Source organism: Protopterus annectens, chromosome 13.part0, assembly GCF_019279795.1.
Source record: "Protopterus annectens isolate FY-2018-M chromosome 13.part0, PAN1.0, whole genome shotgun sequence".
In the NCBI taxonomy this organism is placed as follows: domain Eukaryota; kingdom Metazoa; phylum Chordata; order Ceratodontiformes; family Protopteridae; genus Protopterus; species Protopterus annectens.
The window spans coordinates 1,239,217,076-1,239,241,035 of record NC_056747.1 but is presented as its reverse complement, the minus strand read 5'-3'; the positions used below and the strand labels follow the sequence as shown (position 1 = coordinate 1,239,241,035).

General features: G+C 40.8%; 1 protein-coding gene across 4 annotated transcripts in view; it reads left to right on the top strand.

Annotated features, from left to right (window-relative positions):
- GRN (granulin precursor) overlaps positions 1-23,960 on the top strand; it is an 891,963-nt gene that overhangs the window by 78,277 nt on the left and 789,726 nt on the right. For all 4 annotated transcript variants that reach the window (XM_044055245.1, XM_044055246.1, XM_044055247.1 and 1 more), the window contains exon 3: positions 19,325-19,459. In XM_044055245.1, coding sequence (XP_043911180.1) covers positions 19,325-19,459 — 135 coding nt within the window. The remainder of the gene's footprint in view (positions 1-19,324; positions 19,460-23,960) is intronic.

Below are 23,960 nucleotides of genomic sequence, written 5' to 3'. Positions count from 1 at the left end.
TTTTATATTTTGCAAATAAGAAATTATTTGAGCAGGTTTACAAAATGAACTGGCACCTCACCTAAGTATCATGTTTAATCATAGCCTCACCTCAGGCTACGTGCCCGTTTGTGACACACCGCTACAGTTATCCCACTCTGCAAGGGGGAGATCCACCTTGGATCCTGGAAACTACCACCCCATCAGTCTGATGAGCCTGATCTGCAAGGCCATGGAATGTATTATCATGGAACTTGTAAACAAAGACATTGACAACCGTCAAACACTGGACCCCACACAGTTTGGGTTCGTGAAGGGCCGATCTTGTCTCCTGAACCTGATATCTTCGAATCAGTCTCCAGAGCTGTGGACAAGGGTAAGGTTGTCCACACAGCCTATCTGGACCTCGCCAAGGCCTTCAACACCATCCCCCACTCTGGAATCATAGATAAACTTACTAAGCTGGGCATTAATCCCTACGTCACTTGATGGGTTGCCAACTGGATTACTGACAGAACCTACACTAAAAAAGTAACAGACTCCAAATCCAGCTCCAGACAAGTGGAGTACCTCAGGGTTCACTCCTGGGACTGCTCTTGTTTGGCATCTACTTCTCTGAAGTACAGGCCAACACTAAGGGACTTTGGCTAACAAAGTTTACAGATGACTGCAAACTGGAAGCCATTATTGAATCCCAAATGATGTGGATATTCTACAAAAGGGTCTTACAGAAACAGATGCTTGGTGCCTGAGCTATGGGCTCAAGCTCAATGCCAAGAAATGTATAGTTATCCCCTTTGGGGAAAAAACATGTACCCATGCATTTCCACATACGTGGCAGTACACTAAACACCGAAAGTGTGATAAGAGACTTAGGGACACAGGTGGACAGTGGTTTCACCTTCGATAACCACATCGCCACAACAGTCAGGAAATCCTATATGGTGCACCTAATCACTAAGGGCTTTTCATCCAGAAAAAAGGAGGTCATTGTCCCACTGTACTCATCCCTCATTATACCCATTATAGAATGCAACACCCTGTTTGGTAGGTATGTACCTCAAGACATCTGCAACAACTGGAAAGGCCACAGAAATACCACACTAAAAGAATCACAGGCCTAAAACAGATGCCCTGTGCTGACTGAATAAAAAAAACTCCACCTATTCTGTGTCACATATCATCTACTCAGAGACTATCTCTGCTTAACATACAAGGCCATGTCAAACCCAGAGCTGTTGGATATGCTACACTTAAAGAAATCCCAATCGAGACACATCTAAACCTTGTCATCACCATGAACTAAACATGCTGAAGGGATAGGTTCCTGACCCAGAGACTCCCCCGACTCTGGAATAGACTGCCCATACATGTCAAGCAGAGTGCCTCTTTGGCCTTCTTCAAAAGGAATCTTGAAGATTGGATGGGAGATAGGAAATTCACCCCGGGGATCACGTTGGTCACGCTACTAGACAGGGTTCCAGGGAAGTAAATACTGTGGGAAGAAATAGCCAGGGAATTGTTATGGCTAGGCTTGTATAGGCCCTAGGGCCGATAGCCTAGTACCAACCTATGAACCTATAAAGAAGTGGTACAAAAATTGCAAAGGAGACTTTGAGGAGGAGAAGTACCAGCATTGTAAAAGAAAGCAGTGGTAGCTGTAATACCTAAAGACAGTAAAGATCTATCAGATCCAGCTTCATAAAGGCCCATTTCAATAATAAACCATGATTATGAAGTATTTATGTCTATAATGGCAAAAAGAGTAGCAAAAGTGATGCCAAAATTGATAGATATAGATCAGTGTGGTTTTGTGGACAGGAGGCAAACATTTGACAACATTAACAGAACACTGATGATCAGAGTAAAGCAGAATGTAAGAAAATACCATTGTTGTTGGTGGCTCTTGATGCAGAGAAAGCTGGGACTTTTAAGCAGTACAATGAAGTATTTATATTACCTGATAAAATTATAAGTTTGATTTTGAGGGATATTTAAGGGATCAGATGTGAAAATTGAAGTGGGTGGGTTCCTCTCTGATAATTTCTGCTTAAGCAGAGGAACCAGGCTGGGTTTCCTCTTTGTTACTTGCATTATATTTAGAACCACTGGCAAAGAAACTAAGGGACTCAAAAATGTGAGGATATAATTTATATTGTAGTCAATAAAACCGGTCTCTATTTGCAGATGATATTATCTTATACCTGATAAAACCAGAAAAGGACATGTCAGTGTTGTGGAACATTTTGAGATAGTTTCAAATTGTATCAGGATAGAAAATGAATGAAGCTAAAACGAAGGCAATAGCTGTAAATTATGTACCCACACATGAATTGGTTCAGCAGGAACCATATTTATGGGGACATGATAAAATGAAGTACTTAAGAGTATGGATTAAAAGTTAAAGTTATTCTGATGTGGCAGCTAAGGATATGTGGGAAAAGACTAAACAAAGGATAATATAAAAGCTGAGACACTCGAAGCTCTGCTATAGTAAGATACAAACAGTTAAAATGTCTTTAGTCCCTTTAGTCTTATACACAGGTCAGGCATATTTTTATCAACTAGAGGAGAAGTTGTCGATAGCAATTAATAATGAGCTGAAGGATTTTGTCTGGGAGGGGAAGACTGCAAGAGTCAAGTGGGATAAAATTATTCTTCCAGCAGAACAAGGTGGATTGGGATTACTCTATTTGAAGGGGTATTTCAGAGCTACATAGTTAGGACTCCTATAAATAGCTCAAGCAGAAATCTATAATTCAAAGTGGAAAGGGATAATGTTGAAACAGGAGGGAAGCTCAGGAAACAAGGAGAGACTGAGATTTTGGATGCAGATCTTTAATATTCTATTCCTAAAGTAGCAGAAAGTATTCTAAGAATTAAGCCAACACAGAAATGGAGAAAGGAGACTCTGCCGTTAAGGATGACTACAATTAGGGATTCAAACAATGGCAAGAGGGGACTGGAATTTATTGGAGAAAACTGGAAAATGAACAAAAGTATTGGGAGCAAATAATTTATAGAGGAAAGGTAATAGAATTGGATGAGACCAAGAATGTATTTGACCTGCAGGCAAGAGATTGTCTTCCCTATCGAGGATTAATATCAAAGTATAAACAAACAAGATACCAAAAAACAGGAAACAAACGAGTGAACAAAGCTCCAGTCCACCAAGAACACAAGCCCAAAAGTTCCTTCCTTAACGCGTTTTTCATTTTACACAAGTAAAAGTAGCGTTTTCGCCACAAGCACAGTGTAGCTTCTTCAGAGGATTTTGAAAGTGTACAAAAAATGAACTCCCTTTTTATATAGGAGTTGCAAATTACTCCTCTATTCATATTATATTGCCATTCTTGTTTTAGATTATTTATATATGCATATATTTTTTGCACTTGTTTTGTTTAAACACTTGTAGTTTATCTTGTTTAATATGTATATAGTATATGCATAAGACTTTTGTCTTGAAAAGCATTTATTCTTCGTATTTTGATTGCCCTTTTAATGTGTAAATGCACCAGCAAGCGAGATCTTTGACTGTGTCTTTTTAATTAAGTAATTTGTAACTCCTATATAAAAAGGGAGTTCATTTTTTGTACACTTTCAAAATCCTCTGAAGAAGCTACACTGTGCTTGTGGCGAAAACGCTACTTTTACTTGTGTAAAATAAAAAACGCGTTAAGGAAGGAACTTTTGGGCTTGTGTTCTTGGTGGACTGGAGCTTTGTTCACTCGAAAGTATAAACAAAGATAAAGAAATAGGAGGATCCTAAATGAAATATTAGCAGTGATAGAGTTTTTAGTAGAATCTAGAACAGAAGTTGCTGTTAAAAAGGAATAATTAGTAGAACATATAAAATATTGCATGATAACTATAAGAATCAATCAGAGGAGGTTAGGATTAGGAAGAGAGATTGGAAAAACAAATCACAAAGAAACAATATGCAACAAAATCTAGAAGATTTAGGATTTTTGTGGAAATGTTTACATAGGTATTTTTATAAGTCAAGAGACTCCAGCAATTTCCTCACGTAGACAATAAATGTTGGATGTATGATGAGATAGAAAGAGGTAATTGTGAATGTATTTTGTGGGAGTATTTTGTAATGAGTTGGCAGACTTCCCTGCAGTCTACTCTATTGGAGATACTGGGTGAGCAAATTGGTAAATGATTTTTTTGAGCTGTGATACAGAATCAGAATTGCCTAGACATAGTAAGGCTTTGCTAAGTCTTAATTATGGTGGCTGTCAAAAAAGCCATTACTAGAAAATGGAAATCTGAGTTTAAACCAAAAGTAGTGAATATAGTAACGGAGATAACCCAACTGGAACTGGGATATTTAGAAAAGGGTAGGAGCAAATTGTATAGAAAAAAATGGGAATTGTGGGAATAATACACACAGGGGGAGGAATGAGGTTTAAAAGAAGGCAGGATATGAATGAACTATACAATATTTGACTGACAATGATTGCTTAGATTTATAAATGATGTATAGGGTTTGCAACTAAAATTATGTCTATGGTTTGTGATGTGTAATGCTTGCAACTAAGATTGTCAATATGGGTTATTTACATAAATGTATGATTGTCTATGTCATAACTGATATTTTAATACAAATGTTTCTTGTTTATAGGAAAAAAAGAATTGCAAATGAGACTTTAGTATAGCTTTGGAGAAAGGAAGGAAGGGGAAGTTAGGTGATGCAGTTAGAGAACACTAGCATTTGATGAATTTCTGGTCTGGAGGTGCAGTTTTAGGAGAGTGCGACTGTTGGCTGTGCAGACAGATTTTTCCATTGTTACTGTTACGCTTTGAAAAAAAGCTGTTTTAAGAGCTACTTGATTTCTAGCAATCTTTCTTTTCTTTTTCCTCCAAGATAAGGAGAAGGTGTGATTTTTGAAAGTTCTGATAGGCTGTGAGGAAACCGGGTTGAAGTGCCTTTTGTAGTTGTTTTCTGACTGTTCCCATGATATTGTATTTAGGGTACTTGCTGTGTACTAGTGTTCTGAGTTTTTAAATTAGGTCCTGGAAGCAAGTGGCAGTAAGTATTGGTGAAGACTGACCAGCGTGATAAGTGGGAACAAGCTGGGGCTAGAAGTAAGTTTTCTAGTTTTATAGTAATTTATACTGTGTCTGTTGGAATTTTTGCTAGATATGAACAATTTGATCATTTTGCCTACACGACCTGTTGGAAGATGGCTAAGTAAGTGTATGATAATTAACATGTACTTGGAGAGTGCATAGTTTATTGAATTAATGGATCCAATTTGTATGAAGTAAACTATTAAATAAAGTGGCATGATGTTGCCAGGATACAAAATGTTGAGTGGACTGTATTACTAAAACTAATCCTTTAGAAATTAATGGAGGAAGCAGTATAGTATTATCTCCGAATCCATCCTCAGGAAACACAATCAGGAATCAATTGGTGCATCTTTAAATGGACTAAATCCTAGGAAGGGAAAGAGGCTGGCTAATGAATCCAGTGATAATGTATTAGTAACCCTAGGTATGTCACCATTTGAAAAAGAAACTGAAATCTTTAAAACAAGAAGAACTTTTGGGTCATGGGAAATTTGATGGTAATGATGAAATTAGGGAAAATATGCAAGCTTAAACAATCTGTCAGAAGTTAAGTTTGGGTTTGTGAAAGGTAGATCATGTCTGCTCAACCTGATAGTCTTCTTAGAGTCTGTCACCAGAGCTGTGGATGAGGGCAAGGTAGTTCACACAGCCTACCTAGGTCTTGCCAAGCCGTTCAACACCATCTATCACTCAGGAATCCTCTAGAGTCTTTAGACTCTCTAAACTAGGCATAAACCCCTGTGTTATAAGATGAGTTGCCATTTGGCTCACTGATAGAACCTACACTGTGAAAGTAGCGTACTCCAAATCTGACTACTGACCAGTTACAAGTGGTATCCCACAGGGATCAGTCCTAGGTCCTCTCCTGTTTGGCATCTACTTCTCTGAAGTTCAAGCCAACACAAAGGGACTCTGGCTGACCAAGTTCGCAGATGATTGCAAACTAGGATTCATTATTGATTCTCCAAATGATGTAGACATTCTACAAAAAGGCCTCACTGACATCAGTAACTGGTGCCAGAACCATGGCCTTAAGCTCAATGCCAAAAAGTGCATTGTCATTCCCTTTGGGAAAAATTTGATGACCATGAACTACCACATAGGCAGTAGCCCACTAAACACCAAAGGTATGATAAAAGAGACCTGGGGCATAGGTTGACAGCAACCTCTCCTTTGATAACCACATTGCCACTGTAGTCAGAAAGTCCTATGTGGCACATCTCATTACAGAAGGTTTCTCATCCAGGAAGAAAGAGGTCATAATCCCTCTCTGCTCATCCCTCATTAGACCTATTATAGAATACAATGCCTCATTTGGTATGTACCTCATTAGACACCTACAACAACTGGAAAGGCCACAAAAATACCTCACTAAGAGGATCTTGGACCTTAGATACATGCCCTATATGGACAGACTCAAAAAAACTCCAGCTATACTCTGTCTTTTATCACATACTTAGAGATGATCTCTGCTTGACAATAAAGCCATGTCTGACCCAGAGCTGCTAAATATGCTACACCTAAAGAAATCCCAATCCCTCCGTGCCACATGCTCCAGGGACCTAAACTTCATTACCACAATAAACAGAACATGCTGGAGGGACAGGTTCCTAACCCAGAGACTTCTCATACTCTGAAACAAACTTCCCATTCACATCAAGCAGAGCACTTCACTGGCCCTCTTTAAGAGAAGTCTTGACTAGTGGATGGGCAATAGGAAGTTCATCCCGCAGATCACTTCAGTGGCCTTGCTTGACAGGGGCACTGGAAACTAACTTTGAATGGCATGATGCCAGGGAATCTTCTTGGGCTAGGCTTATCTATGCTTCAGGGCCGTTAGCCTGGTACACACCTATGAACTTCACATTCTGAGAGTGAGGCTGATCATGGGGGGGTTGTAATGCCCCTGATTTTGTAAATGGGAATATAGGAGCTAGGGAAGCCAACTCTGAAATATTGGGTAACAAGTAGTGAGTCAGTCCAGGTTATACGTGATTCAATGCTTAGGGGCATGTAAAAGTATTTTCCTAGGATTCATAAACTCAGAACTGTTGTTCCTGCTCTCTGTGGTGCAAAAATGAAATATATGAAACATGGTTTTAAAAGAATATCTAAAGGTAATGTGAGGTCGGCAATTGTTTATGGAGAAAACAAATATGTAGGTATAACTAATTCAGAGCAGCTGTTGAAGGAGTACAAGAAGTTATGTACTGTGACAAAAAATGTAAAATTGTTCTTTATGGACATATTCCCTGCTCTAGAGTGTGTAAGGGCTGATGCTAGTGCATTAAGCAGTCTTGTCAGAAGGCTGTCCGAAAAAAGTGGTCATATCTGTTTCCGAGAATACATAGTTGACAGGAAAGACCATTTTGCTAGGGACAGCTTTAATCTTGGTCATACAACAAATGATATGTCACAAGTTAAGTTTAAATGTTTTTTTCGAAGTAGAGGCGTAGAGCTGGTAACCCATTTGGAGGAAAACCTTGGTGTCATGGTCATGAATACAAGGAGTATGGATAGTAAATTACTAATTGTCTATGATGGCTTTAAAAAACCTTTATTATTACCAAGACATGCTATAATGTTTTTCTCAAATAATTTTTTTCTGGGTATAAAGCACTTCAGATAAACTGTCTTGGGGGAGGGGTGTTTCTGTTAAGTATATTGGGTTTCAGTTATTGATCATTCTTATGAAATTATTATAGTAACTATATTCAACCTAGATAAGAAATGTAACTTTTATAGACACCCTCCTTTAAAAAGTGTGCAGAGGTAATCCAGAAAGCTTCAGTTGGGTCTGGTATCCCACATGTAACCCAGAGTGTGACAGAACTAACAAGAAAATGAGTACAAAGGATTAGTCCAGATGAAATTGTTTTTAATCAGAAGATCTGGGAAACCTTTGAAACCATCCCTGTGGGGAGGAATAAAGACACCTTGTTGAAGTTTCAAGTTGTTGTTGCGTCTTTCGGCTTTTCCCGGTTCCTCCCACAGGGAGGATATCGGAGAGAGTTTCCTAGCACTGCTACCTAAAGTGATTTTATCTGTACTAATCCTTTGTACTCTGTTCCTTTTAAAAAGGATAAGTCATACAAATTGAACAAACACACAAGTTTCTGTGGTAGGGACAAACTTTATTCTTGGGAGTGACCATAATCTCTCCAGAACTGACTGGGAATATATGAAAGGCTCTAGTATGTTGGAAAATATTTTTTTTCTGCTGGAGGTTGGACCAATTTGATATATTCACCAGCTTACAAGAGGTGATTGAATCTTGGATATGGTTATATCTTTTCATCATGTTTCTTAGTAATATTATTTCATCTCCACTCTGTTCTTCTGACTGTTCTATTATTGAATGTAGTATTAGATGGAAGCATACCTATCAACTGTCCAGATTTTCACAGAATGTCCATATTTTTTCCTCAGATTTTTGGTCCGTTCCTTATAAAATATGTGGTTTTCTGGCAAATCATTGAAGACTGAAGTCACTAAGTGACCTATATTTAAGTTTCTGACTAAATATCCTTCAGAAAATACATGCTAATGCAAAACGTGTTGTTCTAACGGGGTCTTCTTCAAAGGATCGAAATTTCACAACATCGAACCTCTGATCATCTAAGACCAGATGATCGAAGTTGTTCATAGGTTCATAGGTTTATACTAGGCTATCTGCCCTAAGGCATTTATAAGCCTAGCCCAAATTTTTGTGGCTTACGCCACCCCTTATATGAAAAAATACTGTGCCCATTAGTTTGTTGTGCCTCTGTACAGCAGTGACACAGATATGATTCCCGGGGTAAACCTACGATCTCCCATCCACAGGTCTAGATTTCTCTTGAACAGAGTCAGCGAGGTGCTCTGCCTCACATGGACCGGGATTTTATTCCACAGCATAGGGAGTCTCTGAGTGATAAATCTATCCCTCCAGCACGCCCTATTTATATCCGTGCTAAGGTTTAAGTCGCTTGCTCTAGTGGTTTTGGTGGATTTGGATTTTTTGAGGTGGAGCATGTCCATTAATTCCGGGTTGGACATGGCCTTGTATGTCAGGCACATATCACCTCTGAGCAGACGGTATGCGACTGAATAGAGCTGGAGTTTCTTCAATCTGGCAGCATATGACAGATTTTGGAGTCCCTTTATCCTTTTGGTGAGGAACTTTTGGGGTCTCTCCAATTGCTGCAGATGTCGGGTGAGATACATCCCTAATGGGGCATTGTACTCGATCATTGGTCTGATAAGTGAAGAGTATAGGGGAACAATGACCTCACTAGATCTGGATGTGAATCCCTTCATGATCAGGTGGGCAATGTAGAAGGTCTTTCTAACCACTTTAGCAATGTGAGTGTCAAAAGAAAGGCCACTGTCAACCTGGGTCCCCAGGTCCCTGATAACCTCTTCTGTGCTTAGTGGATTGCCACCTATATGGTAGCTTGGGGTTACCTTGTTTTTCCTGAAGGGTATGACTATACATTTTTGGCGCTTAACTTCAGGCCATGGCTCTGGCACCAGCTATCTGTTTCCGTGAGTCCCTTCTGAAGGATATCCGTGTCCGATGCACTTTCCACTATGGCCCAGTTTGCAGTCATCTGCAAACTTTGTCAGCCAAAGTCCTCCCATGTTGGCCTGTACTTCTGAGAAGTAGATGCCAAACAATAGGGGGCCAAGGACCGAGACCTGTGGGACACCACTTGTGACCGGCTTGGAGTCTGACACAGCGCCAGCAACTCTAACCCTGTGGGTTCTGTCCTTAAGCCAGTTTGCAACCCATCTTGTGACATATGGGTTTACATTTAAGCTGGTAAGTTTTTCCTACAATACCCAAGTGGGGTATTGTGTCGAAAGCCTTTGCAAGGTCAAGGTAGGCTGTATGGACTGCCTTTCCTCATCAATGGCCTTGGTGACTGTTTCGAAGAAGTCGACCAAGTTCAAAAGGCATGATCTTCCCTTGACCAAGCCAAACTGGGTCGGGTCCAATGTCTGCAAGTCCCCTATATCTTTGTTTATGAGCTCCATTATGATCCTCTCCATAGCTTTGCAGACTAGACTTGTTAAGCTTATGGGGCGGTAATTACCAGGGTCCTTTGTGGAGTGGGACCACAGTTGCCGTACGCCACTCCTTGGGCACATATCCTGTGGTAAGGCTGAGATTAAACAGCTGCCTTATGTGCGGGTTTAATTCCTCATTTAGCTCGTGTAGCACACAGCCGGGGACACCATCCGGTCCCATTGATGCTGTGTTTTTAGCTTTAGAGAGAGCAGCTTTCACCTGCGCATTTGAGATGTCCGGGAGGCTACACTCGGCTGGGATAGTTATCTCTCCTTTAGGGGAGAGGGTGAAGTTTGCACTGAACCTGTCTGCCAGTATGTTGGCAATGTCTGTGGGTTCAGTGATTTTTGTATCATTTTGGACTAATTCTGAGCATATCTGGGAGTTTCCACCCAGGTTCCTAACATAGCTGAAAAAGGCCTTATGATTGTCCTTTGAATCCATGGCAATTTTTCTCTCAAAATTGGCCTTAGTTGATTTTATGAGTGCTCGTATTTTTTTACTAATAATGATCAGGGGTGACTTCCCTTTTATGGATTTTGTTCTATCATGTAATAGCTTTCTCCTCTTATTGTAAAGTTTGTTAATGGCTGGGGTCCACCAGACTGGACGCTTGCCCTTTGTGGAAAGAGTCTTGGTTTTATTTGGGATTGCCTGATCCATGCAGTCCTGGAGGTGTTCATAGAAGGCATTTGTAAGGGCTTCTGGAGCTTGGGTTGTGGTTTCCTCTGGCTCAGGGGCCTTGAAGGATACCACACCAGTCTTGAGTAGTGTGAAGTTTGCTTTAGAGAAGTTCTTCACTATGGTCTTTTTGTTTGGGGTGGGGCGGATGTTGATTTCCAGTGAGATTAGTTTATGATCAGATCTCACCAATGAGGGATATACTTCCGGTGTGGAGCATTTTGTCCCCATGTTTGTGACAATGAGATCTAGTATATTTTCTCCTCTCGTGGGAACAGTGACTAGCTGTTCCATGGCATTTGAATTTATGAACTCCAGGAACCGTTGGGCTAGAAAGTTAGGGCTTGAGTAATGTTCCCAGTCTATATTCGGGTAGTTGAAGTCACCCAATATGATGGTGTTTGGAGATACATTTATACCCTCCAGTGTCTTCAGGAAGGCTGTGTGGGGTTCCTGAGTTTGAGAGGGTGGCCTGTAGCATGCTACAATTTGTAGAGCAGTTTTGCCTATGGTTAGTTGCACCTGGATGGTTTCCGAAGCTTCGTGCGTTGCCACCAACCTGGAGGTGTGGGTGGTGTGAAATATCAAACCTTAAAAAAAATGTCTAACAGCTGAAAATGTCGTCTTTTGTTTTTTTTTGCAAGGGGGCAAGCCCCCCTGCACCCCCCCCACTCCCTGCTACTTAAATATATCAACTCCAAGATCGGACTACAGTGAAGAGAATGGTAAATTTCCTGTTCCACACTGTATGGCAATCTCCATTCACAAGATTTGATATTTCACAACTTCGATCATCTGGTCTTCACTGATCAGTGGTTCAATGTTAGGAAATTTCGATCCTTTGAAGTAGACCCATTCTAACACGTTTCTAAGATCTACATGTAAAAGTTGCCCTTGATTTTAGGCCTTCATTCCCACATTATTTTTGGATTTGTCCAGATTTTGTGTGCATAGAAGTTGAGAGGTATGGGAAGAAGCGATTTCTGAAGCAAAGTGGTATGGTCACTCGTTTAAAAAAAAAGTGCTGACAATAAAAATAACTGGAAGGATGACCTTAAGGATATGTCCATTGAAAAAAAAATGTGGAATAAATTCTATGGACACTTGTATGAGTCAAAGAAATGTTGTACCTGGAAGGAAAACGGTAGTTTCCCACAGGTCATCTAACCATCCTTGGTTTAACTTTTTAAAATGTCAAAGGTATAGATCAAATCTTTCAATGTTGAATATGGCTCTGTATAAAGGAGTGGCTGGTGAACATAGAAAATGATCAGGAAATCCAAGAGTAATTGTGAGTTGAACTTGGGTCAGAGTGAAGAAAACATTCCTACCATGTTCTATAAATATATAAGGCAAATAAATAGTGTTGGGACAGGAAACGAGCAGGGGTAATGGTGGAAAGGTTTGCCCAATATTTTAGTGAAGCTGCTTTTGGCTGTAGCACAGTTCCTTGTAGTTCTGGTAACCTTAGTAAAATGGAAATTTTATTGGCTCAAAATACTATGGAGTTTATCCTTTTTTGTATCCACATGGTAGAGAAAAGTTTTAGAGATATGTCAAGCCAAAGGCCTATGTCTATACATGAGTGTTCTATCATTGAGCTGTTGTCCTCACACATTTGTAAAGGCTGTGAAGTTTTGTTAAGCTTTGTCCCAGAAACCCATGATTTTAAGCTTTGAGGAGTTGATTGTGTTTTGATTGTTGGTGTTTGTACAATATCTGTGCTATTTAAATAATATCGTTTCATAATGGCCAGTAAACAATTTTCAAAAACACTTAATCATGCATGTCAAATTAAGAAGCCTGTGTCTGGAAGGCTGTCACTACTGCTTCTACTTTTAAATCCAATTAATAGTAGCCACACTCATGGTGCATAGTTTTCAGATAAGTCTCAGCTTGTGTATAATAAATGAAGGTTTACTAAGCTGAAGTACCTCCCTTATGGTAAATCGCAGGGAAGCCATCATGGGCCTCACTAATCTTTTTCTTGGTGATGCTCTGCAGATCATCAGTAACTTTCAGATTAGTACATGCACTCGATGCTGTACCCCTAATGAAGATAAATATTTTGTCCTTAGTTGTTTTTTCTTTTTTTCTTTCTGAGATCAGTGTTTGACTAATAGCTTTGGCACACTTTTTTTTTTTTTAAATACTCTGTCAGCAAATTCATTTTTGCAATGTGCAGTTTTTTTTTAAACAGCAAGAAGGCCTTCCTTTATGTATTTTTTTTATTTAACCATAATTTATATTTCACCATGGCACCATTCATGTGATTGGGCCTGTTGTGTTTCTTGACGTCCCAGCATTAAGTGTTAAGACAACATATTTCCAAGCGTGTTCAAGCTCCCCATAACCGTGCGCATTGTTGTGAGGGTTTTCTTCTGGTGTCCCCTCTTCCTTACATATCCCAGAGACTTGTATCAATTGATGTAAGCCTCAAGTTGCCATGGGCATGTGTGTGTTTAAACCCACTGGTCTAGTTTCCTATCCAGGAATGTTGTGTTGCCTTACACTCAGTATTTGCCAGAATAGATTCCAGATTTTCCACCACCGTGAGTAGACTAAAGAGGCTGTCAGGGAATGAAGGTTGCCATACACAGGTATTCCTGTACCACTACACAGTTGTACACAGATAAAATTTCAAACTGTGCAGCTTCTTAAAAAGCTAGTCATCTTCTAAAGATGTACCAAGATCAGTATCAGGCTACCAGATGAAACTGTTGAAGTTGAGTCTCAAGTATAAAGGCAACATTTCATACTCTATTTTTCCACCCAAACTCTGGAAATCACACCTCCCCCAAAAAAAAAAAAAAAAAAAAGAAATCTCTGTTTTCCCCACTTTCAGAACACAACTGAAAAGATGCTTCCATCAAAAATCTGACTGCAGTTGCTTTTCCTCCACTTTACACCTCTCTTAACTCTTCGTCACCTGTATCACTGATACGTACACTGGCTTTTCTCACCCGCTGCTTTCTTTTCACATCTGCTGCTATGATTAATACACATTTGTTTTTGTCCTTTGTTAATAATTGCTCATTGTTTCAATTGTCTACTGGACTCTGTACCTGATAATTATTGGCTGAGTGTAACATAATACATATCCGGGTTAAAATGCATTGTACAGCATTGAACTGTCTTTCACACTGCTCTAAGGGGGTGGGTTACATTGTTGCAGTTTTCATTTTGATGTGAACTACAACAGATAATACTTTGGGGATAATCACCAAGCAATATTTTTAAGAATGGAGGTTTTTGAAATTTCACTTTTTGTTTAATAACATGCCACATTGCAGACAAACTTGTGTTTTTCAGTGGTATTATGCAAAATACATGGTTAAAAGCATATTTGGTCAGTCTGGGTTTACCAGTTTTTATTTATTGATTTGACTGTTTTATCAGTTGTTAAGCTTGGAAATGCTATAAATGTCTTAACTTCTCAGTTTTTTTATAAATCTTTATTAAATCACAACTAAAACAGTGATGCAGGAATACATATTTAATATAGAAGAAGACAAACCATAGTAACATTTTTCATGCAGTATATATGGGTTTCATTTTTTAGCAGTTATCATTCACTCCAACATTGCATACATTTTTAATTTCTTTTCCTTCCTTTTCATAAACCTCCTTCCTCCTTCTCCTCCTCTTCGACATTATTCCATGTGTATTGTTCCAACAGATTCATAGGTTCATGGGTTCATACTAGGCTATCTGCCCTAGGGCATTTATAAGCCTAGCCAGAGTGTGTTTGGCTTTCGCCACCCATTTTAAATTAATTTTGCTATGCCCTTTTTCGAGGTTAGTATACTGTGCCTCTGTCTAACAGTGGCACAGAAGTGATACCCGGGGTAAACCTACGATCTCCCATCCACTCATCAAGATTCCTCTTGAAGAGAGTCAATGAGGGACTCTGCCTAACCTGGACTGGGATTTTATTCCAGAGTGAAGGGAGCCTCTGGGTTATGAATCTGTCCCTCCAGCATGTCCTATTTATTTCAGTGCTGAGGTTAAAGTCTCTCGAGCGCGTAGCTTGATGGGATTTGGATTTTCTGAGGTGCAGCATGTCCATTAATTCTGGGTTGGACATGGCTTTATACGTCAGGCACAGATTGCCTCTGAGCAGGCGGTATGCCACTGAGTAGAGCTGGAGTTTCTTTAACCGGGCAGCATATGGCATCTGTTTGAGCCCTTTGATCCTCTTGGTGAGATACTTTTGGGGTCTTTCCAGTTGCTGCAGGTGTCTGGTAAGGTACATCCCAAAAGGGGCATTGTACTCAATTATGGGCCTGATGAGGGATGAGTAAAGAGGCACGATGACCTCCCCTGATCTAGATGTGAATCCCTTCATGATTAGGTGGGCTTATAAAATGTTTTTCTAACCACTTTGGCCACGTGGTTGTCAAATGAGAGATTGCTATCAACTTGGGTCCCCAGGTCCCTAATTACTTCTTCTGTACTTAATGGATTACCAATTTGTGGGCACTTTGTTTTTGCCAAAGGGGATGACTATACACTTTTTGGCGTTTAGCTTGAGGCCATGGCTCTGGCACCAGTTGTCTGTTTCTATGAGGCCCTTTTGGAGGATGCTTGTGTCGGCTGGAGAGTCGATTATGGTGCCCAGTTTGCAGTCATCTGCGAACTTGGTCAGCCACAGTCCCGTGTTGTCCTGTACCTCCGAGAAATATATACCGAACAAGAGAGGTCCCAGGACTGAGCCTTGTGGGATGCCACTTGTAACTGGTTTGGAGTCTGACATGGCTCCAGCAATTCTAACCATGTGGGTTCTGTCCTTGAGCCAGTTTGCAACCCATCTAGTGACATAGGGGTTTATATTTAAGCTGGTGAGCTTATCTATAATGCCCGAGTGGGGTATTGTATCGAAGGCTTTTGCGAGGTTCAGGTAGGCTGTGTGGACCACCTTCCCCTCGTCAATGGCCTTGGTGACTGTTTCAAAGAAATTGACCAGGTTTAAGAGGCAGGATCTGCCCTTAACAAAGCCTAACTGGGTAGGATCCAGTGTCTGTAGGTCCCCAATATCTTTATTTATGAGGTTCATGATGATCCTTTCCATAGCTTTGCAGATTAAGTTAGTCAGACTTATGGGGGCGATAGTTTCAAGGATCTGTTGTGGCACCACCTTTGTGGAGAGGGACCACTGTTGCTGTACACCACTCTTTGGGTACATATCCTGTAGTAAGGCTGAGATTAAACAGTAGTTTTATGTTTGGGTTTAGCTGTTCTTGGAGTTCATGTAGGATGCAGCCCGGGACACCGTCTGGTCCCATTGATGCTATGTTTTTTGCTTTGGAGAGGGCGGCTCTTACCTGAGCATCTGAGATGTCGGGGGGCAGCACTCTGCTGGGATAGATATTTGCCCTTTTGGTGGGGGGGGGGTTGCGCTGAACCTGTCAGCTAGGATGTTGGCAATGTCTGTGGGTTCGATGTATTTTTTGTCATTTTGGACTAATTCTGAGTATATCTGGGAATTCCCACCCAGGTTCCTAACATAACTAAAGAAAGCCTTGTAATTATCCTTAATGTCCTGTGCAATTTTTCTCTCGAAGCTGGCCTTAGACGATTTTATGAGTGCCCGTAGATTTTGCTAATACTGATCAGAGATGCCTTCCCTTTTTGGGATTTTGCTCTATCATGTAGTAGCTTCCTCCTTCTATTGTATAGTTTGTTTATGGCTGGGGTCCACCAGACAGGACGTCTGCCTTTGGAGGATTGGGTCTTGGTTTTATTTGGGATTGCATGATCCATGCATTCCTGAAGGTGTTCATAGAATGCGTTTATAAAGGATTCTGCGGTCTGGGCTGTATTTTCCACAGGCTTGGGGGCTTTGAAGGATTCCACCTCGGTTTTGAGGAGTGTGAAATTTGCTTTAGAGACGTTTTTCACTGTGGTTTTCTGGGCAGGGGGTGGGGTCGGGATGTGAATATCCAGTGAGATTAGTTTATGGCCTGATCTTACCAGTGAGAGATACACTTCTGGTCTGGCGCATAGAGTCCCCATGTTGGTGATGATCAGGTCCAGTATGTTTTCCCCTCTTGTGGGAGTGGTAACAAGTTGTTCCATAGCATTTGAGTTTATAAATTCTAGGAACCTTTGGGCTAGGGTGTTGGAGCTAGAGTAATGCTCCCAGTCTATGTTTGGGTAGTTAAAGTCGCCCAATATAATGGTGTTTGGAGAGACCTTCATATTTTCCAGTGTTCTCAGGAAGGCCGAGTGGGGTTCCTGGGTTTGGGAGGGTGGTCTGTAGCAGGCTATAAACTGGAAGGCAATTTTACCCACTGTTAGTTGCACATGGATAGTCTCTGATGCTTCGTGCTGTGCCACCAACCTGGAGGTGTGGGTATCTTTGACGAATATTGATACTCCCCCTCCTTTTGTGGTTCGGTCCAAGTTTTGGGGCCGAAAAACATGTTATGAGGTATAACCTGGTAGTGCTGGGGTGCTCTCAGGAGCCTTGAACCAGGTTTCTGTTACTGCACAGATATCGATGTTCTCCATGCTAAGGAGAGTTTAGAGTGCGTGCATCTTGAGGTTTAGACTTCTGGCGTTGAGTAGCATTACTCTTAGTTTCTTATCCCTTGTGATACCTATGGAGGTGGGTTTGTCTTTTGAGCCTTGCCTAAAAAAGGCACTATGGGGGAAGCAAGAGCCTTTGCCAATATCCGAAAGCCCAGGGGTGACAGGTGCAAGCCATCCCTAGCGAAGCATCGTGGTGGATCCCCTTTGAATGACACCAATACTTAAGCCAATTGTTGAAATTGATCATCTTGTCTTCATATTGTGGCATCATTCTTGGTGAGGGTAAGATGCTGCTCAAGGTCAGGGTCATACCGGCCTGGGCTACATGCTCAGAGAGCTCCTCTATGTCTCTCTTCATGTAGTCCAGGGAGGTACGTCTCCGGTCATTCACACCAGCATGGACAATGACCGAGTCATCGTTGTACTTGCCTTGGAGTGACCTGAGTGCTTGTGTTATGTGGCGGATCCTAGCGCCCGACAGACAGCTCACCGTGACCTTCTCCTTGTTCAGCCTGGTGAGCGGGACGTCAGTGTGCCTGACGATAGTCACCTATTACAAGTGTATCAGGTGTGTTGTTTAGCCTTAAGGGCTGTGACTGTTCAGCACACTGGCTTTGTGAGTTATGTGTTGCACGTGTTTTGTTTTCCTTTTTTCCCCTAAGGGTCCCACCTCCATTACAGTATTCATACTTCAGTTACAGTTGATTTAGATCTTGATTGCCATTTCTAAGCATTTCTTTTTTGGCAGCCAGTAGCATTAAATTTGCACTCTGAATCGCCTAGGCACAGCAAAGCCCTACTTTGTCAGACCTAATAAAAATCTTTTCCTTACTTCCAGTTTGCTTCCCCAACATTTTTGACGAAACTATTTGTATGGAATTTTTATAATCTGCCAACAAGTTAAATTCCCAGAACACGTTCCCAATTCTCTCTCTTTTTTCCCATCATACTTCCAGTGTCTGATTGTCTGCTCCGAGAAAAAGAAAATATGGAAAGTCTGCTTGTGGTATTATGGTATTAAAATATGTAATGTAAACACTTCCATGCAAAAATCCTAAACCTTCTGGACATTGTTGCATACTTGGGAACCATACAAATGTCTTGTCATTGTTCATTGAAAAGATTGCCTTTTTAGTCTCTCCAATTTTTTTCTAACCTCCTGTGATTGATTCTTATGGTTACCATGCAGTAGTTTATATGTCCTACTGGGCATCTCTTTTTTTTAACAGCTGATTCTATTCTAGACTCCCTTAAATACTCTACCATAGCTGGACTTGCTCTTAGCACTCTCCTGTCCTGTACTCTTTGTACAGAATTCTGTTAATGGTATGGAAAGCATTCTCTAACCTGTAGTTCATAATTCTGTTTGGCATTATCCCGCTCTATTAATACTTTCTCCTTAATAACTTGATCCCTATACATTCAATCCTTTTTTCTAATTTTCCCCAGCTCCCTTTTACCTGTTCTCTGAACTCCTATTGAAATCATCCCTATTGGTAAAATCTCATTTGTACATTCTCATTTTTTTTTGTTTAACTAAAAACATCTTTTGCCCGTGTCATAAGTGATAATTCAGTAATCACACATTTATATAAATGAAAACAAACCATGTTGACATATTTTCAGTTACAAACGTATGCATCACATATACATAACTTCTCAGTTCTTTGACTTGAGCCCTGCATGAAACTTGCAGCCATGGGAGGTACTTTAACAAGTGTAGTTGCACAGCATTGTAATGGGGACAGTAAGAGGGTCTGCAAGCAAACTGCTTCCCTTGGTTGCTTGATTATAGTAAGGCCCCCCGACTTCATAACCTCACCGATGAAAATAAAGATTAATAGACAGTGGCTTTGGAGAGCTTTACTGTGAGAACACATTGTAGACCGATTCCTTATTTAACTCCTTTGAGAGCAACATACTTTATCACTGATAGTAACATCAAACTGCTGGAGTTGGTGATCTGCATTTAACCATTTTTGTCTTTTATTGTAGGTGTTTCTGAAGACGTGTATTCTGTTTGCTGGCGTGGTAGTGGCTCTAAAGTGTCCTGATGGACTGCTATGTAGAGATGAGGCATCTTGCTGTGAATTACCAGGAGGAGGTTACAGTTGCTGCTCCTCTCAAAAGGTGAGTGCTCTCTGGTGTGCAGTTGCTTTTATTTCTGTGGTGTTTTCTGCTTAAGTCTGTGTGTTGTATCCATGAATTTCATCGCTCAGTGTCTTGCATGTAAGCATGTCTAACAAAGTTGAGAATCATGAGGGGGCATTTGAGGGTGGATTTTTCACTGGTGAGTAACTGGCTTAATGCTCTCTGTCATATGTGTGTGTGTGTGTGTGTGTGTGTGTGTGTGTGTGTGTGTGTGTGTATATATATATATATATATATATATATATATATATATATATATGTGTGTGTGTGTGTATATATATATATATATATATATATATATATATATATATATATATATATATATATATATATATATATATATATATATATATATATATATATATGTGTGTGTGTGTGTATATATATATATATATATATATATATATATATATATATATATATATGTGTATATATATATATATATATATGTGTGTGTATATATATATATATAATGTATGGGTCTAGGACATTTCAGTGAATGCACATTTCACTGAAACTCAAATTAATGTGCACTTTTCACTGAAAACTCAATTCACTGAAACACATTTCACTGAAAGTTTTATATATGGCCTTTTCCCCACTGTAGTGTGACCCTGGAGTTAGTATATATAGTAAGGGGGAGTGTGGGGAGCATAGCCCCCCACATATTTTAAATATTTTGAACTATATGCACTATCACCAGGTCAGGTAGGAATTTGTCTTCCAAGTCCATTCTCGGATTGTGGGATTGGTACCACAGATGGAACAGAGAGTTGGGTCTGTTAAACAGTTTCTTTGTACAGCGCTTCCAGCAAGGCTCGTTGTCCCCACAAGAGGGTACTCACTCAGCAGGTTCTCCCTTGCCCTCCTTCAGGATAAGAGTAGGCCTTCCACCATTTTATCCTGTTGTCCCACAGCTAGCTTTACTAACTTTCCTAAAACTTGGTTACCAGTAGCACAGATGGATGTCCTGTCTACACACACACCACACACACCAAGCTGTAGACTGAGAGAGTGGATGTTCCTGGGCAGGATACCCTTTCTTCATTACTGTATGGAGGAGCAATGTCTCTTGAAATGAGAGACTGACAGCTTAGTATTCGGGGGGGGGGGGGGGGGGGCATTTTAATAAAATCTGTAACTTAATGAAATACTACCATGGGCTGGCTGTATCATCTAAAAAAGGTTTGGCCTTTATTCAAGGCATTTTGTTTACATCTAGAAGATGATGATGTGAATGTGCAAGTTCTTCCTGGGAGTAACTGTTGATCATGTGGGCTTTTTGGCAGTCAAATTTAATACTGGGGCATGAGGAAAGCATGTTGTAATGGTAGCATTTGAGGGACTCCTTTCCATTGTCTGCTCTTGCAAAGCATGTTCCAGTTGGCCTTTAGGTGAGTAACTTAATTGCCCTATGTTAAAGAGTCATTCTGTCTTACTGGTAGAAAAGAGAAGGCAGTTAGTGCCTTCACTTGCCAGATCAGTAAGAGGCCAGTTAGGGTGAACTTGTTTTGACCTTCCAGTAGTTCCATAGAGCATTGTTTGAGTTTGCTTTTCAGGTTTGTAAAGCTGCCTTGGCTGTGTAGGATATTGCAGAACTGATGCAATGCTTTTGTATAAGCCTTTTGACCTGTGTACTAGAGGGTTATCTGTTTACAGGATGGGGCACAGAGTAGAGCATCAGGTGGAGGAGCATTTACATAAATATACAAAAGTAGGGGCAAATAATCAGGCCTTTGCCATCATCAAGCCCATTTTCCCCATTTTCTCTGGAAGTGGTCATGGGTCACTTTAACTGCCACATTCTTATTAGATAGCCATGCCTGACTGTTGCAGGTCTTCTCTATCTCTTGTAGTCCATCCAGTTCTTGGTTGGATGTCATTGCTTACTTTTTTTTTTTTTTTCTGTTTCTCCCAAATCTTCTCCAGTTCAACTTCTGCTTTCCTGTACATTTGCCGGAATCATCGTAATCTGTTCTCTTTGACTTTCTGCATTTGGAGTTACTTTGGTTTCTGATCTAATGTCACGTTAGGGCAGATCCTTGTTTGAGTATTATACCTGAATCCTGTTTAAAAGAAAATGATCTGTTAGTGCATTTATTACCATGATGAAGGTTATATTTGGAAGCACGTCAGTTTAAATGATTTGCCGTTGTTTCTACATATAGGTTCATAGGTGTGTACTAGGCTAATGTCCCTGAGGCCATTAGAAGCCTAGGCCATAGAAGTGCCCTGGCATCATGCCACCCAACGTTAGCGCCCAGTGCCTCTATCAAATAGAGCCACTGGAGTGATCCCCGGGGTGGACTTTCTATTTCCCATCCACTCATCAAGATTTTGCTTGAAGAGGGCTAGTGAGGTGCTCTGCTTGACACATATGGGAAGTCTGTTGCAGAGCATGGGCAATCTCTGGGTTATAAACCTGTCCCTCCAGCATGTTCTGCTGATTGTGGTAATGAGGTTGAGGTCTCTAGAGTGTGTGGTGCGGAGGGATTGGGATTTCTTTAGATGTAGCATTTCTAACAGAGCTGGGTCAGACATGGCTTTCTAAGTCAAGCAGAGATGGCCTCTTAATAGACGGTATGAGACCGAGAATAGCTGAAGCTTTTTGAGTCTATCCATGTAGGACATGTGTTTAAGGCCTAGAATCCTCTTCGTGAGGTACTTTTGTGGCCTCTCCAGCTGTTGCAGGTGTCTAGTGAGGTACATGCCAAATGGGGCATTATATTCTATGATTGGTCTATTGAGGGACGAGTAGAGGGAGATGATGACCTCTTTCTTCCTGGATGCAAAACCTTTGGTAATGAGATGAGCCACACAGAAGGACTTTCTGACCACAGTGATAATGTGGTGGTCAAAGGAGAGGTTGCTTTCAAACTGTATCCCCAGATCTCTTCTAATGCCTTCAGTTCTCAGTAGGCTCCCATCGATGTGGTAATTAGTGGGAACTGAGTTTTTCCCAAAGGGGATCACTATGCATTTTTGGCATTAAGCTTAAGGCCATGGTTTTGACACCAGTCATTGGTCTCAGTGAGGCCTTTCTGTAGGATGTCTGCATCACTTGGGGAGTTGATAATGGCTACCAGCTCGCCGTAGTCTGTGACTTTTGTCAGCCAGAGTCCCTCTGTGTTGGCCTGGACTTCTGAGAAGTAGATGCCAAAGAGGAGAAGACACAGGACCAATCCCTGTGGGACTCCACTTGTGACTGGTTGGCAGTCTGACTTGGAGTCCGCTACTTTCGCACCGTAGGTTCTATCTGTGAGCCAATTTGTAACCCATCTAATGATATAGGGGTTGATGCCTAGTTTGCTGAGTTAATCAATAATTCTTGAGTGAGGAACGGTATCAAAGATCTTGGCCAGATCGTGGTAGGCTGTATGAACTTCTTTACCTTCATCCATGGCTCTGGTGACTAACTCCAAAAAGTCAACCAGGTTGAGCAGGCATGATCTACCTTTCACAAAACCAAATTGCATGGGATCTAGTTTGAAGATTCCTTATAGCTTTGTTAATTAGGTCCATGATGATGCGCTCCATAGCCTTACATATCAGACTTGTCAGGCTAATGGGGCGATAATTTCCAGGGTCTGTAGTCACTCCTCCTTTATGGAGAGGGGTGACTGTAGCAGTACGCCATTCGGTAGGGACAAAGCCTGAGGTGCGGCTGTGACTGAAAAGAGCACACAGATGTGGTGCCAGTTCACTTGTAATTCATGTAGAACAGAGCCAGGGAAATTGTCGGGTCCCATGGAAGCTGCATTCGATGAGTCAAGTGCTGGAATGTGTTTTCCAGCTTGCCCTTCCTTACTTTTTGTGCCATTTTTGTAAACTTTTTTATTAAACTGTGGAACAAAATAATTTAGCTTTTCCAGTTGTGACTTTACTACAGGGTATCATGAGCTGCATCCATAGACTTTAATGGGACACCTTCGCGAATGTGCAGTGGTGCACTCATTAAAGTCTATGGATGTAACAGATTCTTTTCCTGTTCTTATGTCATTCAGGTTAAACTTCCCTGTTTTCCATTAATGATGTCAGTGCAAAGAAACTGCAAATTTTAAAATTAATTTTAAATATGAATGTGACCAAATTTTTTCTTGGTAGAAGGAAAAGTGCTCTTTGGGAGTTTATGCACTGCATGCTGTATTGCAAAGGTACATTTCAAAACATTAACAAATCACTTTAAAGAAATGTTCTAATACTGAACTAGGATTGCCTAGTCCATATTTTTGGACTGTCACTTAAATTTATATTTCTGTGCTGTGATCATACCTCCCAACCGTACCAAATTACTTGTTTATTACCGAGTTTTGGGGTCCAAAAATGGGGTGCTACGATTCCTGAGTGGCATCCTTTCATTCCTGATTTTTTTCCAGTTTGTTTACTTTGTTTGCATTTGCAGCTGACGTCAACACATGCACGATGACGTCCGCACCGTCTGGTCTACCAGCCTATCGGAATTGAGCTCAAGGGCTCACAT